General features: G+C 47.2%; 1 protein-coding gene across 2 annotated transcripts in view; it reads left to right on the forward strand.

Moving 5' to 3' along the window:
• LOC115165979 (collagen alpha-1(XX) chain) overlaps positions 1–15,447 on the forward strand; it is a 36,147-nt gene that overhangs the window by 19,599 nt on the left and 1,101 nt on the right. The window contains exons 5-41 of one of the 2 annotated variants that reach the window (XM_029719556.1): positions 2,259–2,426; positions 3,349–3,558; positions 4,048–4,215; positions 4,535–4,819; positions 5,006–5,164; positions 5,249–5,418; positions 5,581–5,710; positions 5,982–6,127; positions 7,724–7,853; positions 8,505–8,644; positions 8,786–8,912; positions 9,053–9,178; positions 9,227–9,240; positions 9,404–9,536; positions 9,654–9,799; positions 9,865–9,994; positions 10,106–10,222; positions 10,374–10,520; positions 10,880–10,936; positions 11,038–11,076; positions 11,162–11,300; positions 11,385–11,527; positions 11,993–12,102; positions 12,295–12,453; positions 12,553–12,630; positions 12,798–12,884; positions 13,037–13,090; positions 13,265–13,360; positions 13,589–13,642; positions 13,827–13,880; positions 14,024–14,077; positions 14,183–14,254; positions 14,464–14,499; positions 14,592–14,658; positions 14,763–14,951; positions 15,064–15,141; positions 15,252–15,413. In XM_029719556.1, coding sequence (XP_029575416.1) covers positions 2,259–2,426; positions 3,349–3,558; positions 4,048–4,215; positions 4,535–4,819; positions 5,006–5,164; positions 5,249–5,418; positions 5,581–5,710; positions 5,982–6,127; positions 7,724–7,853; positions 8,505–8,644; positions 8,786–8,912; positions 9,053–9,178; positions 9,227–9,240; positions 9,404–9,536; positions 9,654–9,799; positions 9,865–9,994; positions 10,106–10,222; positions 10,374–10,520; positions 10,880–10,936; positions 11,038–11,076; positions 11,162–11,300; positions 11,385–11,527; positions 11,993–12,102; positions 12,295–12,453; positions 12,553–12,630; positions 12,798–12,884; positions 13,037–13,090; positions 13,265–13,360; positions 13,589–13,642; positions 13,827–13,880; positions 14,024–14,077; positions 14,183–14,254; positions 14,464–14,499; positions 14,592–14,658; positions 14,763–14,951; positions 15,064–15,141; positions 15,252–15,413 — 4,374 coding nt within the window. Of the gene's footprint in view, positions 1–2,258; positions 2,427–3,348; positions 3,559–4,047; positions 4,216–4,534; positions 4,820–5,005; positions 5,165–5,248; positions 5,419–5,580; positions 5,711–5,981; positions 6,128–7,723; positions 7,854–8,504; positions 8,645–8,785; positions 8,913–9,052; positions 9,193–9,226; positions 9,241–9,403; positions 9,537–9,653; positions 9,800–9,864; positions 9,995–10,105; positions 10,223–10,373; positions 10,521–10,879; positions 10,937–11,037; positions 11,077–11,161; positions 11,301–11,384; positions 11,528–11,992; positions 12,103–12,294; positions 12,454–12,552; positions 12,631–12,797; positions 12,885–13,036; positions 13,091–13,264; positions 13,361–13,588; positions 13,643–13,826; positions 13,881–14,023; positions 14,078–14,182; positions 14,255–14,463; positions 14,500–14,591; positions 14,659–14,762; positions 14,952–15,063; positions 15,142–15,251; positions 15,414–15,447 lie in introns of both variants that reach the window. The other variant, XM_029719555.1, reaches the window with a different exon arrangement.

Genomic DNA, 15,447 nt, shown 5'->3' on the forward strand with positions numbered 1-15,447 from the left:
GATGCCCCAAACAATCGGAAAGGGGGTTCATCAGAGAAAAGGACTTTACCCCAGTCCTCAGCAGTCCAATCCCTGTATCTTTTGCAGAATATCAGCCTGTCCCTGATGTTTTTCCTGGAGAGTAGTGGCTTCTTTGCTGCCCTTCTTGACACCAGGCCATCCTCCAAAAGTCTTCGCCTCACTTTGCGTGCAGATGCACTCACACCTGCCTGCTGCCTTTCCTGAGCAAGCTCTGTACTGGTGGTGCCCCGATCCCGCAGCTGAATCAACTTTAGGAGACGGTCCTGGCGCTTGCTGGACTTTCTTGGGCGCCCTGAAGCCTTCTTCACAACAATTGAACCACTCTCCTTGAAGTTCTTGATGAATCAATAAATGGTTGATTTAGGTGCAATCTTACTGGCAGCAATATTCTTGCCTGTTAAGCCCTTTTTGTGCAAAGCAATGATGACGGAATGTGTTTCCTTGCAGTTAACCATGATTGACAAAGGAAGAACAATGATTCCAAGCACCACCCTCCTTTTAAAGCTTCCAGTCTGTTATTCGAACTCAATCAGCATGACAGAGTGATCTCCAGCCTTGTCCTCGTCAACACTCACACCTGTGTTAACAAGAGAAACACTAGAAAATAAAGGAAAGCCGCACACTCTAAGAGCTCAGATGCAAAAATTTAATAACCAGCGTTATTAATAACCAAGAGAATCACTGACATGATGTCAGCTGGTCCTTTTTGTGGCAGGGCTGGAGTGCCGTGGAAATGTTTTTGGGGGATTCAGTTCATTTGCATGGCAAAGAGGGACTTTGCAAATAATTGCAATTCATCTGATCACTCTTCATAACATTCTGGAGTATATGCAAATTGCCATCATACAAACTGAGGCAGCAGACTTTGTGAAAATTAATATTTGTGTCACTCTCAAAACTTTTGGCCACGACTGTACTGATGGTTTTCTCACAACAAAATGTGCGTTATATAGCGAGTGTGCCCATTCTGGTATTAGCATGTGGACTCTAGCCAACAGCACTGTACATTAAATTATTATTATTATTATGGATAACAGAGCAAGATTATTTTTGTAAAAATGGCAGCCAAGCCTCAATTATCATATCACCAGAATAAGACGCTCAATATTTATTGTAAAGGAGCATTTAAGCTCATCACCTTGCAATTTCACCACACTGAAGTTCATTTATTTCCAGGGGCGCAACTTTGTTTTTAGAAGTGGAGGGGACATAATAATTATTAATTTTGTATTCAGTTGGGAAAACACTCCAACCAGCCTACCCGACCGCTCGGAGGCGTCCGCATGGTCCTAACGCACACCTAGTTTTGTATCACATTCCGATGATAAAACTGGTGGGGACAAAAATGCAATTTCAGAATGTGGGGGGATATGTCCCCCGTCCCATCCCCAGTGAAGTTGGGCCCATATTTATTTAATCTGTAGCCTAATAAACTGCATGAGTCGTAGTGGGAGGACCACACAACATGTCATCATGTGACTCCCAAGTTTACTTCGATATGATGGTTATTATATCAATATTTGTGTATAAAAGCGTTTCCACCGACACAAAAAGATCCCAACTTGTCTAGTGTATTTTGTTTATGTTGACATTTGGAAAGTTTACGTAAAAATGTTCTGTTTCCATCAGGCATATGTCATGACATTTTTTATCCGATGTACTTTAGTCGCGTAAAAAGGTTGGATGGAAACCTGGTTTATGTAAAAAGCTGTTATAGGAACAAAATGCCCTTCAAAATGTTTCTTATTGTTGCTAGCCTTTCAGTGATAGTGGGTTACTGTGTCAACAGAAGCGCGTTGGGACAAGTCAGACTTTTGTGTTGACTGGGAAACATCTGGCTGTCATTCAATAATGATCCTAGTCTGGGAGCTCCTTCCTGGCCTCTCTTCTCAAACCCCAGCCCCACTTGTTATTTCTATAGAAATGTCATACTCATTTTCTGTCGCACATTTTCTCAAGGCAACAGTTGCCCTTTTCCCGGTGCTCTGTATGTGCTGGCATTTTATATTTGTCAAGCTCTGCATAAAAATGGTATGTTTAGAATGTACAATTATTTAGATTCATTTACTCATCTGCTGTTGTTCCTCATTTCCTCTTTCCTTCTCAATTCCTCCTCTTCCTCTCCTTCTCGTTCAACCACTGCTGTCACTTCTCTTCCACCATCTTTTCCTCCTTCATTTCTCTATGCATGAATCTATTTCCTTTCTTCTGTCCTTCTGCTCTCTCTATCCTGCCAGTTGAGGGCTTGCGAGAGGAGGAGTTGGTCCGTAGTGGCAGTCGTGAACAGCGGAGGAAGGCCCTACCAGGGGGGTCAGGGTCAGGTGAACTGGATGACCCCATAGAGGCCCTGCTAGCTGTACCCACTGTGGTCTACCATGAGCCGGCAACCACCACCACCACTACAGGTAGGGGGTGTTCTCACCCAGGGAGGGCTTTTAGGTCAAAGGATTTTACACTGTAGAGCAGGGGTATTAAAATCTTAACCTACGAGGTCGAGAGTGCCACAGTTTTTCTGTTATACTTGATCATTAATTGAACCTACCTGGTGACGGCTAAATCAGTCTCTGATTATAATGGGGGGAAAAAGCAGTGGAATTGTTTTTCAGGTCCAGATTTGAATTTGACGGCCATAGAGCAATGCCCAAGAACCTTACTCTGGCCAATAAGCACTGACGTTAATAAATGGTCATCCTCAATGTGCTGTAACAGGATTGTATGTTCCGAGGGTTATTTCACTTCCTGTTTACTGTTGTAATTGTATACGTCACACTACAGTGCTGTTGGCAAAAGGTATGCATACCATATCTAATATGTTCGGGTCTGATAATTGCTTTGTTTGTGGGTGGCAACAGTGGCACTTAGAGAAAATACAAAACTCAATCCCCTCACATCCTCCCCGTAGTTGATATTGTGTTCTCCTCTCTGTTTCGCCATGGGCTCTGTCATTATGTGTGTTTAACTGGCAGAGTGGGGGCAGGCGCCTGTGTTCTCACACTAGGTCTGTAATGAGAGCGCTGATGCAGTGCCACAGCTGTAAGCTGCCCTGTCCAGCATGGGAGCTGGACTGCACTGGAGAGAAACAGGCCTGAGAGGAAACAGGGAGTAGACATGGGGTGTGGGCTAAGGGACGGGTACAAAGGGGTTTTACTAGTTCCCTGTATCTTAACAATGTCTCATAAGAACTGGAGATCGGATATTACTATGACCTATTCCTGAGTGTTTGTCATCATATAAGAACTGGGTGGCCTGAAATGATTATGCTGTTGGAATTTCTGTCAGAGACGTTGTTTCTTTAACACGACCAACTGTCAAATTGTGTATCTGTAGAACCTCCAACTACTCCAGAAACCACTACCCAGAATAATGAGTTGGTGACAGAGAAGGCCCCCAAAGAAAAGAGGAAGAGGAAGAAAGAGAAGGATCGCGCCAAGGTGGACAATAAGGAGGAGCAGGGGACAGCTCAGGGGAAACCAGTAGAGGATGTGAACTCCGACAGGGAGAAAGTCAGGAAGACAATCCCCACTCAGCCTGTCACAGGTACACCAACTTCCATCCATCCCACCTACAGCAAACAGTTTGGAAAAACACTATTATTATTATTACTTCAAGATGTGCCAGGCAAAATGTTTTTTGTTTAAAAAGCCTGTGTATGTATTTTCATTGTTGTAAGTGAAGTACCCTATTTAGAGCCCGTAGTATGCACACTCTTCTAACGCTAAAAGATCAAGTTCAGTCCTAGAAGAGGAGTTCGGGCTTTACTTTGTCATCCTCGGCACTGCAATCATAGAGAAAATATTCCAGTGAGTGGCAATTTCAGATCTGATGACAGCGTTTCCTGAGGAGGGGAACACAGAGAGGACAGGATAATGATGGGGCCTCTGGAGCAGAAATGTGCTCGCACTCTCCTGTATTCCTCTGTAACACACACACACACACACACCTACTTCCAATACCACTACTAATGCATTCTCCTTAGTTTGGATCAGCCGGTTTTCTTGATTGGAGAGTGTTTCTTCGTTAATCCAGGGGTGTCCACTCAGAAGGCCTTTGAGTGTGACACGACAGCAGCCGCTGACGTGGTCATGTTGGTGGACGGCTCCTGGAGCATTGGACGCACCAACTTCAGACGTGTCAGGGACTTCCTGGAGGGTCTAGTCACGCCTTTCCATATCGGCCCAGACAGGGTGCAGATAGGTGAGACACAGCAGACTCTTTCTGCTGAATTAGCGTTTTGGGTTTCTGATGAAAGGGTGTGTGACGTGATCTCATAATGAATATAATAATAAGCCACATATATAAGACGCCCCCAGGCAGAAGCCTTTTGATCTGAATGATTCTCTTTTGTACATTTTCTTTCATCTAAATCCTGGTGGTTTTGGCCACTTTCCTGTTTCTGCAGCTGTAAACACTAGACCTATAACAGAACTCGCCTCTGTTAGGTTTTTACTTTACGGGACACCAATAACTGTCGTGTGGAGTGATATTAACAGTTTATTGCCCCTCTGTTTCCCAGCCCTTTCTCAGTACAGTGGGGACCCTCGCACTGAGTGGCAGCTCAACAACTTCACTACCAAAGAGCAACTACTGGAGGCAGTCAGGAACTTCAGGTACAAGGGAGGCAACACCTTCACAGGCCAGGCTCTGCTGCATGTCCTGGAGGAGAACCTGAGACACGAGTCGGGAGCGAGGCCGGACACCCCTCGTTTCCTGATCCTCCTGACGGATGGGAAGTCGCAGGATGACGCCATCGCTGCAGCCAACCGGCTGAAGAACACAGGCGTGGAGATCATCGCTGTAGGTGAGATCTACCCTGGTTGTGCAGCCGGTTACTTTTGAGGGTTTAGTTTGCATAATAGGAAGTACAGGAGTTTGTGTGGCTTTGTTTTTGCATGTTATTTATGCTTGGTTGTGTTTGTCAGTCATTTGTGCGTCTGTTCGTGAATGTATTGCCGTGTGAAAAAAGGACTGTCCCTGTGTCTTTCAGGTGTAAAGAACGCAGACGAATCAGAGCTGAGGCAGGTGGCGTCTGAGCCTCTTGAGATCAACGTCTACAATGTGAATGACTTCCCTCTGCTCAGCAAACTGGTGGACCGACTGGTGCGCATCCTCTGTGGGAAGATAGAGGAGCGCAGCATTGCTAAGAGTGAGTTTATGCAAACTCTTACAAAACTCTATTTTTGTGAGAAAATACCAAGTAGAGTTTCCTCATTCTCTGTTTACCGCGTAGGAAACGAAAGGCCGACAGAGGACCCTGTGCCCTACTACCCAAGCCCCACAGACCTGGAGTTCTCTGAGCTGGGCCCCAGGGAGGTGCAGCTGAGCTGGACTGGACCTACCCGACCTGTCCTGCAGTACAGAGTGGTGTTCCACAGCGCCGAGGGACAGAGCCCACAGGAGGTCAGAGATGGACAGAATTGTCTCATGAATGTCTGCATTTACAAGACATTGCAGTTATGGAGCTCTAGAACTTTAGTCATGGGGGAAAAAACTTGTGTCAACATGTAGCTATTTGGTGGTCTTGGCTGTGAGTGACTTGATCTGTGTGGCGTCTGTGTTCAGGTGGTTGTGAATGGGACCGTCTCCAGTGTTCTGCTGGGTGGACTCTCCTCCCAGACCCACTACCACATATCAATCTTTCCTGTCTACGATGACAACGTTGGTCTGGCCCTCAGAGGGACCATCACCACATGTAAGGCAGAACCCATCTGCCACATTCCTCACACATCATGTACTTCATAATGCAAATAACTACACGTAACCATGGAAATAACTTCTGATACATTCCCACTACCTTGGAAATAACTTCTGATACATTCCCTCTACTGTGGAAATAACTTCTGATGCATTCCCTCTACTGTGGAAATAACTTCTGATACATTCCCTCTACTGTGGAAATAACTTCTGATACATTCCCTCTACCGTCTCCTTCTCTCTCTTTCTCTCCTCTCCTGGATCATCAGTGCCCCTGGCCATGCCAGAGGGTCTGGAGGTGACCCCCTCGTCCCCCAGCAGTCTGAGGGTGCGTTGGGGTGCCACGGCGGGGGCCACTCAGTATATGGTCCTCTACTCCTCCCTCAGCCACGGAGAGCCCGACGATGCCAAGGAGGTGAGGTTATTGGAGTATGGCAGAGTGACGTGTGTAATATGTTGACGTGTGTGGATGTGTAATATGTTGACGTGTGTGTGTGTGTGTAATATGTTGTGTGTGTGTGTGTGTGTGTGTGTGTGTGTAATATGTTGACGTGTGTGTAATATGTTGACGTGTGTGTGTGTGTAATATGTTGACGTGTGTGTGTGTGTGTGTGTGTAATATGTTGACGTGTGTGTAATATGTTGATGTGTGTGTAATATGTTGACGTGTGTGTAATATGTTGATGTGTGTGTGTGTGTGTGTGTGTGTGTGTGTGTGTGATATGTTGACGTGTGTGTAATATGTTGACGTGTGTGTGTGTGTGTAATATGTTGACGTGTGTGTAATATGTTGACGTGTGTGTAATATGTTGACGTGTGTGTGTGTGTGTGTGTGTGTGTGTGTGTGTGTGTGTGTGTGTAATATGTTGACGTGTGTGTGTGTGTGTAATATGTTGACGTGTGTGTAATATGTTGACGTGTGTGTAATATGTTGACGTGTGTGTGTGTGTGTGTGTGTAATATGTTGACGTGTGTGTGTGTGTGCGTGTGTAATGTGTGTGTGTGTGTGTAGTGTGTGTGTGTGCGTGTGTAATGTGTGTGTGTGTGTGTGTAGTGTGTGTGTGTGATATGTTGACGTGTGTGTGTAAAATGTTGACGTGTGTGTGTAATATGTTGACGTGTGTGTGTAATATGTTGACGTGTGTGTGTGTGTGTGTGTAATATGTTGACGTGTGTGTGTGTGTGTGTGTGTGTGTGTGTGTGTAATATGTTGACGTGTGTGTAATATGTTGACGTGTGTGTGTGTGTGTGTGTGTGTGTGTGTAATATGTTGATGTGTGTGTGTGTGTGATATGTTGACGTGTGTGTGTGTGTGTGTGTGTGTGTGTGTGTGTGTGTGTGTGTGTGTGTGTGTAATATGTTGACGTGTGTGTAATATGTTGACGTGTGTGTGTGTGTGTGTGTGTGTGTAATATGTTGACGTGTGTGTGTGCGTGTGTAATGTGTGTGTGTGTGATATGTTGACGTGTGTGTGTGTGTAATATGTTGACGTGCGTGTGTGTGTGTGTGTGTGTGTGTGTGTAATATGTTGACGTGTGTGTAATATGTTGACGTGTGTGTAATATGTTGACGTGTGTGTGTGTGTGTAATATGTTGACGTGTGTGTGTGTGTGTGTGATATGTTGACGTGTGTGTGTGCGTGTGTAATGTGTGTGTGTGTGATATGTTGACGTGTGTGTGTGTGTGTGTGATATGTTGACGTGTGTGTGTGTGTAATATGTTGACGTGTGTGTGTGTAATATGTTGACGTGTGTGTGTGTGTAATATGTTGACGTGTGTGTGTGTGTGTGTGATATGTTGACGTGTGTGTGTGTGTAATATGTTGACGTGTGTGTAATATGTTGACGTGTGTGTGTAATATGTTGACGTGTGTGTGTAATATGTTGACGTGTGTGTGTGTGTGTGTAATATGTTGACGTGTGTGTGTGTGTGTGTGTGTAATATGTTGACGTGTGTGTAATATGTTGACGTGTGTGTTAGGATCATTTTGTGTATTAAATCCCTGTCCCAGGTGAAGTTTGGGGCAGACCAGACTGATGTGATGCTGGGTGGTCTGATGCCAGTGACAGATTACTCTGTCACCCTGTACGCCCTGTATGACGAGGACCCCAGTGACCCTGTCACCGCCATCGCCACCACATGTGAGGGAGTCATCACTGCCTATTATTAATTACCTTTCAATCCATTTGTTTTATTTTTGTGTGTGTAATTTTACCCCCTTATTCTCCCCAATTTCGTGATATCCAATTGCGATCTTGTCGCATCACTGCCACTCCCCAACGGGCTTGGGAGAGGCGAAGGCCGAGTCAAGCGTCCTCTGAAACATGACCCGCCAAACCACTCTTCTTGACCCGGAGGCCAGCTGCACCAATGTGTCGGAGGAAACTTGCAGGCGCCCGACCGCCTTACGGAGTCGCTAGAGCGCAATGAGCCAAGTAAAGCCCCTCCCCCCCAGGCCAATCCCTCCCCTAACCCGACGACGCTGGGCCAATTGTACGCCGCCCTATTGGACTCACGGTCACGGCTGGTTGTGATACAGCCTGGGATCGAACCCCAGGCTGTAGTGATGCAGTGCCTTAGACCGCTGTGCCACTCAGGAGGCCCCCAATCAACCTTTGATCAACTCTTTGTTAACCCAGACAATGTTACAGTACTGATACGCGTGAAGTTTGAAAGATTTATGCGTTAAGTCCTTCCCCTTTCACTCTGTTTCTATCCCACTCTCTGCATCCTTTCTACTCTCTCTCTGTCTCTCTGTCTGTCTCTCTGTCTCTCTCTCTCTCTCTGTGTAGACCCGTTGCCCTCCCCCGTCAGTATGCAGTTTCCCATGGTGAGCCACAGCATGGTCAGGGTCAGCTGGGTTCCTGGAGTGGTCGATGTTCCCGGTCACAGAATCACCTGCAGCACCAACCATGGCAGTGACGTCAAACAGGTGCCCCCCATTTAACTGCTGTGGAATAAAACACACCCTACTCAATAAACATGTTTTATTTGAAGATGTTTCCTTGATTGATTCATTTAGTATCTCCTTCTCTCTGTCTGTCACTTTCCCACTCGCCTCTCTTCTCTCCAGGTGGAGGTGACGGGTGTGAACTCAGTGCTGCTACAGAATCTGTCCTCTCTGTCTAGGTACTTGGTGTCGGTGCAGTCGCAGTATGAGCAGGGCCTGTCCTCGCCGCTCACAGCCAACGTCACCACATGTAAGAGCATGAAACCTAGCACGTCTCACACACACACACACACACACATTTCCACATCCATACATGACCTGTGCATATGACAGAGATTGTGGTTTCTCCCCCCCCTTCCCTCTGCCCCTCTATCTATCTCTCTCTGTCAGTGAGGGTACCAGCCCCCTCTGATCTCAGGGTCACAAACTTCTCAGGAAGTGACATCACAGTTCGATGGGAGTCAGCCGCTGATGATGTTGTCTCCTACCTGATTAAATGGATCTCACTCAGTGGAGGGGACCTCAGACAGGTATGTGGAGGGGACCTCAGACAGGTATGTGGAGGGGACCTCAGACAGGTATGTGGAGGAACCCTCAGACAGGTATGTGGAGGGGACCTCAGACAGGTATGTGGAGGGGACCTCAGCTTGTCTGTTAAGACTAATAAGACGCACCATATTTCATTGCCAGTTCAGCACTGTGTTGCATCTATTTTAGTGATACATTTGCTGTGTGTTTCAGTTGAGGGTGGATGGGGACAGCGAGGGGGCCATATTGGAGGGGGTGCAGGACGATAAGGAGTATCAGATTTCGCTCTCTGCCCTCTACGCCGACGGAGCACAGAGTGAGGCAGTGGCAATACGATACAGCACCTGTGAGTACAAAATACACAGATTGTCACAGACCTGGAGATGTTAATGGGGTCAATATGTAATATTGGGATGTAGTGGTGTAGTTCTCAGCTTAAAGAGCACGCCTTAATGTGTCCTAGTGTCAGGTGGCGGCCCTTCCAGTGTGTCCATCTCAGAGGAGACAGCGGTCAGTCTCCTGGTGAGCTGGGTTCCTCCCAACGCCCATGTACTGCAATACCATGTCTCCTACACCGCCCTGATGGGAGGAGAGACACAGGAGAGCACTGTGAGTAACACACACACACACACAGGTCAGGTTAGGTTGGTTGTTACAGTGTTATGCCTCTGCAGGTGTTGGTTTCAGGCAGCGAGAGACGAACATTGCTGCAGACCCTGCTCCCCGACACGCGCTACAGCATCCTGGTCACTGCGGAGTACCGCGACCGAGAGGGAGGGAGCGCCTCCGCACAGGGCAAGACCAGTGAGTCACTTACACACTGTCATTAGTAGTCTATCGCCTAGTGAATGCATGGTCTCGCATGCTCTAGTGTACGCAGACGCCCCGTCAGTCTCTCTCTGTCTGTTTCTCCAGTCAGTCTGCGAGTGAGCAGTGTCAGTGTGATGAGGTCTGATCACTCCAGTATCTGTGTGTCTTGGAGGCCTGTTTCAGCAGTCAGCGGTTACCGCATTGCCGTCCAGTCTTTCAAAGGTAACAAGACCTTTTTCTAGCACATCTCCAAGTGACACGGGTAGTCAGGGATCTTGGTTTTGGAGCTGCCCATCCATCGCTGTTTCTTACAGGGATATTGTGTGTGGCGTATGGTTTTTCTCTATGTCCCTGGCTGTGTTTGGGAGCCCAGACAAGCAGACAAAGCAGGAGATAGTGGATGCATCAAGCAGCAGCTACTGTTTCACTGAGCTGGAGCCAGAGACTGTGTACCGCATCAGTGTGCACTCCCGCCTCGACACTGTAGAGGGAGCTGCAGTCTCCATTCTCCACCCCACAGGTCTGTATAACATCAGCATTGGGAAAGGGGGGGATACCTTGTCAGTTGTACAATTGAATGCCTTCAACTGAAATGTGTCTTCCGCATTTAACCCAACCCCTCTGGATCAGAGAGGTGCGGTGGGCCGCCTTAATCGACATCCACGTCTTCGGCGCCCGGGGAACAGTGGGTTAACTGCCTTGCTCAGGGGCAGAACAACAGATTTTGACCTTGTCAGCTCGGGGATTGATTGTAGATGTGAACAGATCACTGGGGTACATTCCTCTTGATATAGAGTGGATAGATGCGGCGTAACATTACACATTCATGAAAGTAGAACTAGGTAGAAGTAATGAGCATTTGGATTTTGACCCCCACAGCATCGGCTCCAGCCAGAATCCCCATTCATCCCAGACTGCACCCAATTCGCAATGAAGGTACTTCTTTATATTACAGTTAACTGTACACAACAGAGCTATATTGACAGTGCTGTAACATAACTTTGTTTGTGATTAAACACTGCCCTCTTGTGTTACAGTATGCCCTGAGGTGACCATCAGAAACAGCATTGTAAAAGGTAGGGAAATTATGTTTGTAAAGTAAAAAGCTTTTGTCATATACTCATGGGTGTGTGAGACAGTCTGTGTGTGTTTCTGCACCAGGGTTCGATATGATGGAGGCTTTTGGTCTGACCCAGAGGGCTTATTCATCTGTGGAGGGGGTGGCTGCTGAGCCTTTTGTCTTCAATACGCTACACACCTTTACTGTGTACAGGGACATCCAACTGACCCAGAGCACAGGGTGAGGCATTTACACACACACACACACACACACACACACACACACACACACAGGTCACTTATCTCTATATTGTCCCATCCACAGGTTCATCCACCCAGCAGGCTTTTCTCCAGAGCACACCATCAGTATAGCTTTCCGTCTGCTACAGGACACGCCCAGGGAGCCCTTTGCCCTCTGGCAACTCACCGACAACGACTTCCAGCCCAAGATGGGCGTGGTGCTGGACCGTGAGTCTGAGGAGAGGGATGGGGTTGAGGACTGCCATTTTGAGGGATTTGTAGTTTTTACTGTTTGTTGTGCTCAGGGATCTCACTATATTTCCTTCAGCCATCCTGGCTGTTTACATTTTACATTTTTTAGCGACTTACAATTAGTGCATTCATGTTAAGATGGCTAGGTGAGACAATAATACATCACAGTACATTTTCCCTCAACAAAGAATTTATTAGCAAAGTCAGTGCCAGTAGGAAAAGACAAGTGGTTTTTTTTGGGGGGGGGCACCGTGAGTTATATAAGACACTCTTCAAAGAGGTAGGGTTTCAGACATTTTCTGAAGTTGGGCAGGGACGCCGCGGTCTGACTTTAGGGGGAAGATTGTTTACTCATCATACGGTGGATCATTTCCCCCCAAAAAGTAATGACAACTGTTTTTCAGTTCTCCCCCTTTCTCTCTCTCTCTCTCTGCCCCCCAGCTGTGAGCAAACTGCTGCTGTACTTCAGTCTGGACTACAGAGGGGAGGTTCAGGAGCTCACCTTCGACCAGCCACAGGTCCACAGGCTGTTCTACGGAAGTTTCCACAAGGTGAACGAGAGAGAAAAGACTTGATAAATAGAAGGAAGAAAGGGGGAGAGAAAACGAGGGGCAGTTCAACACCAAGACAATGCTGAGTTTTAGATGGTGATTAGAGAATGTGACCGTAGATAATGTGTTGTCTATGGTTCTGACATACAGCACGAGTCGTTCTAACACACCCTTCTGTCCTGTGATTGGCAGATCCACCTGTCTATCAGCCAGGTGAGCGTATCCCTGTCTGTGGACTGCCAGCATGTGGGTGAGAGGCCCGCGCGGCCCCTGGGGACTCTGCCCACTGACGGCTTTGAGACACTGGGCAAACTGATGAAGACCCGTGGACCACACAGCGGCTCTGCCCCAGTTAGTTGGATCATAACTGTTACTTTTACCCACACATAACATATACTGTAGTAACCAGACTACTGTAGTAACCAGACTCTTTGGGTTTTTTGCCTCCAGTTCCAGCTGCAGTCCTTTGAGATTGTGTGCAACACCACCTGGGCATTAGAGGACACCTGCTGTGATTTGCCAGGCCTGGTTAGTGACACACAGTAACTCTATTAAAGGTCATGGGAAATGAATAAATACCCACGTCTAGAGGAATATGGAGTTAATGACTGCATTAGAAGCGGAGGCCCTCTGGCGTCCTGCCCTGAATATCACTAACTTCATTGACTGTAATCCTGCCTGTGTGACTATCTCAGAGGGATGAGGAGAGCTGCCCCGCCCCTGCCTATGCCTGCACCTGTACCTCCGACATTCCTGGAGCTCCTGGGGTCACTGGGCCTCCTGTGAGTCACAGTGTTACAATGTTGTATTATGATTACAGCAGAATAAATGGATTCAATTAACTGTAATGTAGTTGTGAAGTTATTAGCAATTGCAATGATTTCATGACTGATCCTAAGATTATTATGCAACAATCCTTGTCCCTGTTTTTTAGGGCAAACCGGGTCCTCGTGGAGAAAAGGGTGAAAAGGGAGAGGAGGGCCAAAAGGTCAGAGGTCCTGACACTTGTGAAGCCTATACAGAAGCGCCTGAACAGTTCACTATACACAGCTGAACACCATCTGTATTGCATCATAGCCTATTTTCACATGTACTGTACACCATCATGTTTGTCAGAATGTGATGGTGACAGATTTTCCTATATTTTAACCTCTGTTCTCAGGGTGAGATAGGCCCTTCAGGGAAAATGGGGTCAGAAGGCGTTCTTGGGCCCCTGGGAAATCGTGGCCCTCGGGGATTGACAGTTCAGGGCAAAGCGGTGGGTCGATTTTTAAATGATTATTTTAGAGCATCCTAATTGCTCTCCATGTTTAGAAAGTGCTACATTGCTTCTTAAATGCATCTATCATGTTTGCCCTTTTGAATTGGAAAAATATGTTATTGTGATCAATTGTGCAATGTCAGCATATTGGAGATCTGTGCCGTGTTATTATGCGATTACAACAATATGTATCACTTATGACCTCTGTCCGTTCCGTCTCTACAGGGACCTCCAGGGGCGAGGGGTGTGAAGGGGGAGGTGGGAAAGCCAGGTGGGCAGGTGAGTCTGATTTACAACATTCCCATTGAATAAACATAACAGCATATTATTTTGATTTTACCAGTCTCCCAACATTTGATTCACTGTGCTGTAGTTTGCATTATGGTTTTCTTCTTTTGATCCCTCCACTTTCCTTCCCTATAATCTCCTCCCCTCCTCCATCCTCATCCCTGTGTTTCTGTAGGGTTTACCAGGTCCTCCTGGACCCAAAGGGAACGAAGGAGCCCCAGGCCCCAAGGTGAGCTCAATCGCAACCCTCATTCAAACACGTTCCACAATTCATGCCTGGAGCTCAAGATTCCAAGTGTTTGTATTATTAGTTATGTGTATCAGTCTGAATCCAGCTCTGACCCTGACCTTTGCCTCCCCGGTGTTTTTCAGGGCATCAGAGGAGTTGAGGGGAACATGGGCGGACCAGGGATTACTGGATCTAGGGTGAGAATGGGATGAATGTCAAGCGGAGACATACGTGTCATTGCTTTTCTAGTGATCTCTCTCTCTCTCTCGCTCCTCCCCTAATCCACCCATCTGTGTTTTCAGGGTTTCCAGGGTATGCCAGGACACCCAGGGGTTGTTGGAGAGAGAGGACCTTTAGGGGGGGTGGGGCCGACAGTAAGTACTGAGGCACAAACGGAGCTTCATACCCTGGGACTGTCGCATCCAATATACTGTTGAAAACAACAATCACGCCATCACACAATTTCAGTATGCTCAATGTTAACTCATTAAGTGATAATCCATTGTCTGAGGTGAACCAAATTTGTATTTGTAGCGATAATGATTATCAACTAGTTGACCGTAGTTTCCCTTTCTATTGACAGGGTCTTCCTGGGAATAAAGGTGAAAGGGGAGAAAAGGTACGTTTTTATCATGCAAGTTTGTCTCTGTGCAAGAAAATGTGTTTGTGCTCTCTTGACCCGTTGATTGACAGACATGCTCTGTGTGTTAGGGAGAACCTCAGTCCATGGCAATGATCTTCCAGCTAGTCACACAGGCCTGTGAGCAACTGGTGCACAGTAAGTACTGCAATGCTGTACTTGTGTTAATGTAAGGTGATGTTTGAGCGAGTGCACATAGTTGTGTGCGTATCTATGTGGACTTATTCACGATTGTTTTTCAGACGAGGTGCTGAAGCTGGATTTGTTCCTGAATGAGATGAGCCGTAAGCCTGTGCCCATTGAGGAGCCAGTGGGTCCCCCAGGAGAGCCTGGTATACCAGGGGGAAAGGGCCCACCAGGACAGAGGGGGAACCAGGGAAGACTGGGAACTAGTGGGGAACCAGGGAAGTCTGGATACCCAGGAGAGCAGGGTGAGGCCTTGGGTTTTACTGATAATTAGTGGTGGTGGTGGTATATATTCTGTCCTGGTCTGACTTCTTAAGTGATAAGTGTCTCTCATCAGTGGTTCCTTCTTCCCTTCAGGACGTAGAGGTGCCCCTGGGGAGAAAGGCAGCTTAGGGCCCAATGTCCAGGGACCACAGGGAATCAAAGGATTTGCAGGTACACTCATCAGCTGTGTCTCTGAGCAGAAAAATCAAGAAATGGTCCTAAAAGGTTCATTGCTGCTGTCAACTTAGTGATTAGGGGTTTTTGTGATTGTGTTTGTGCAGGTCTCCCAGGAGAGGCCAAGCTGGGCAGTCCTGGCCCTAGAGGAGAGGATGGCCAGACGGGACCTCCGGGCATCGCAGGAGCAGTCGGGCAGACAGGAGAGATCGGTCCCCCTGGTGTTTGTGATAGCAGTGGCTGTCATAGAGGTGCTCAGACGCAAGCAGGTACAAGAGCCATATCTAGGACCATTTACAGTAA

Source organism: Salmo trutta, chromosome 28, assembly GCF_901001165.1.
Source record: "Salmo trutta chromosome 28, fSalTru1.1, whole genome shotgun sequence".
Lineage (NCBI taxonomy): Eukaryota > Metazoa > Chordata > Actinopteri > Salmoniformes > Salmonidae > Salmo > Salmo trutta.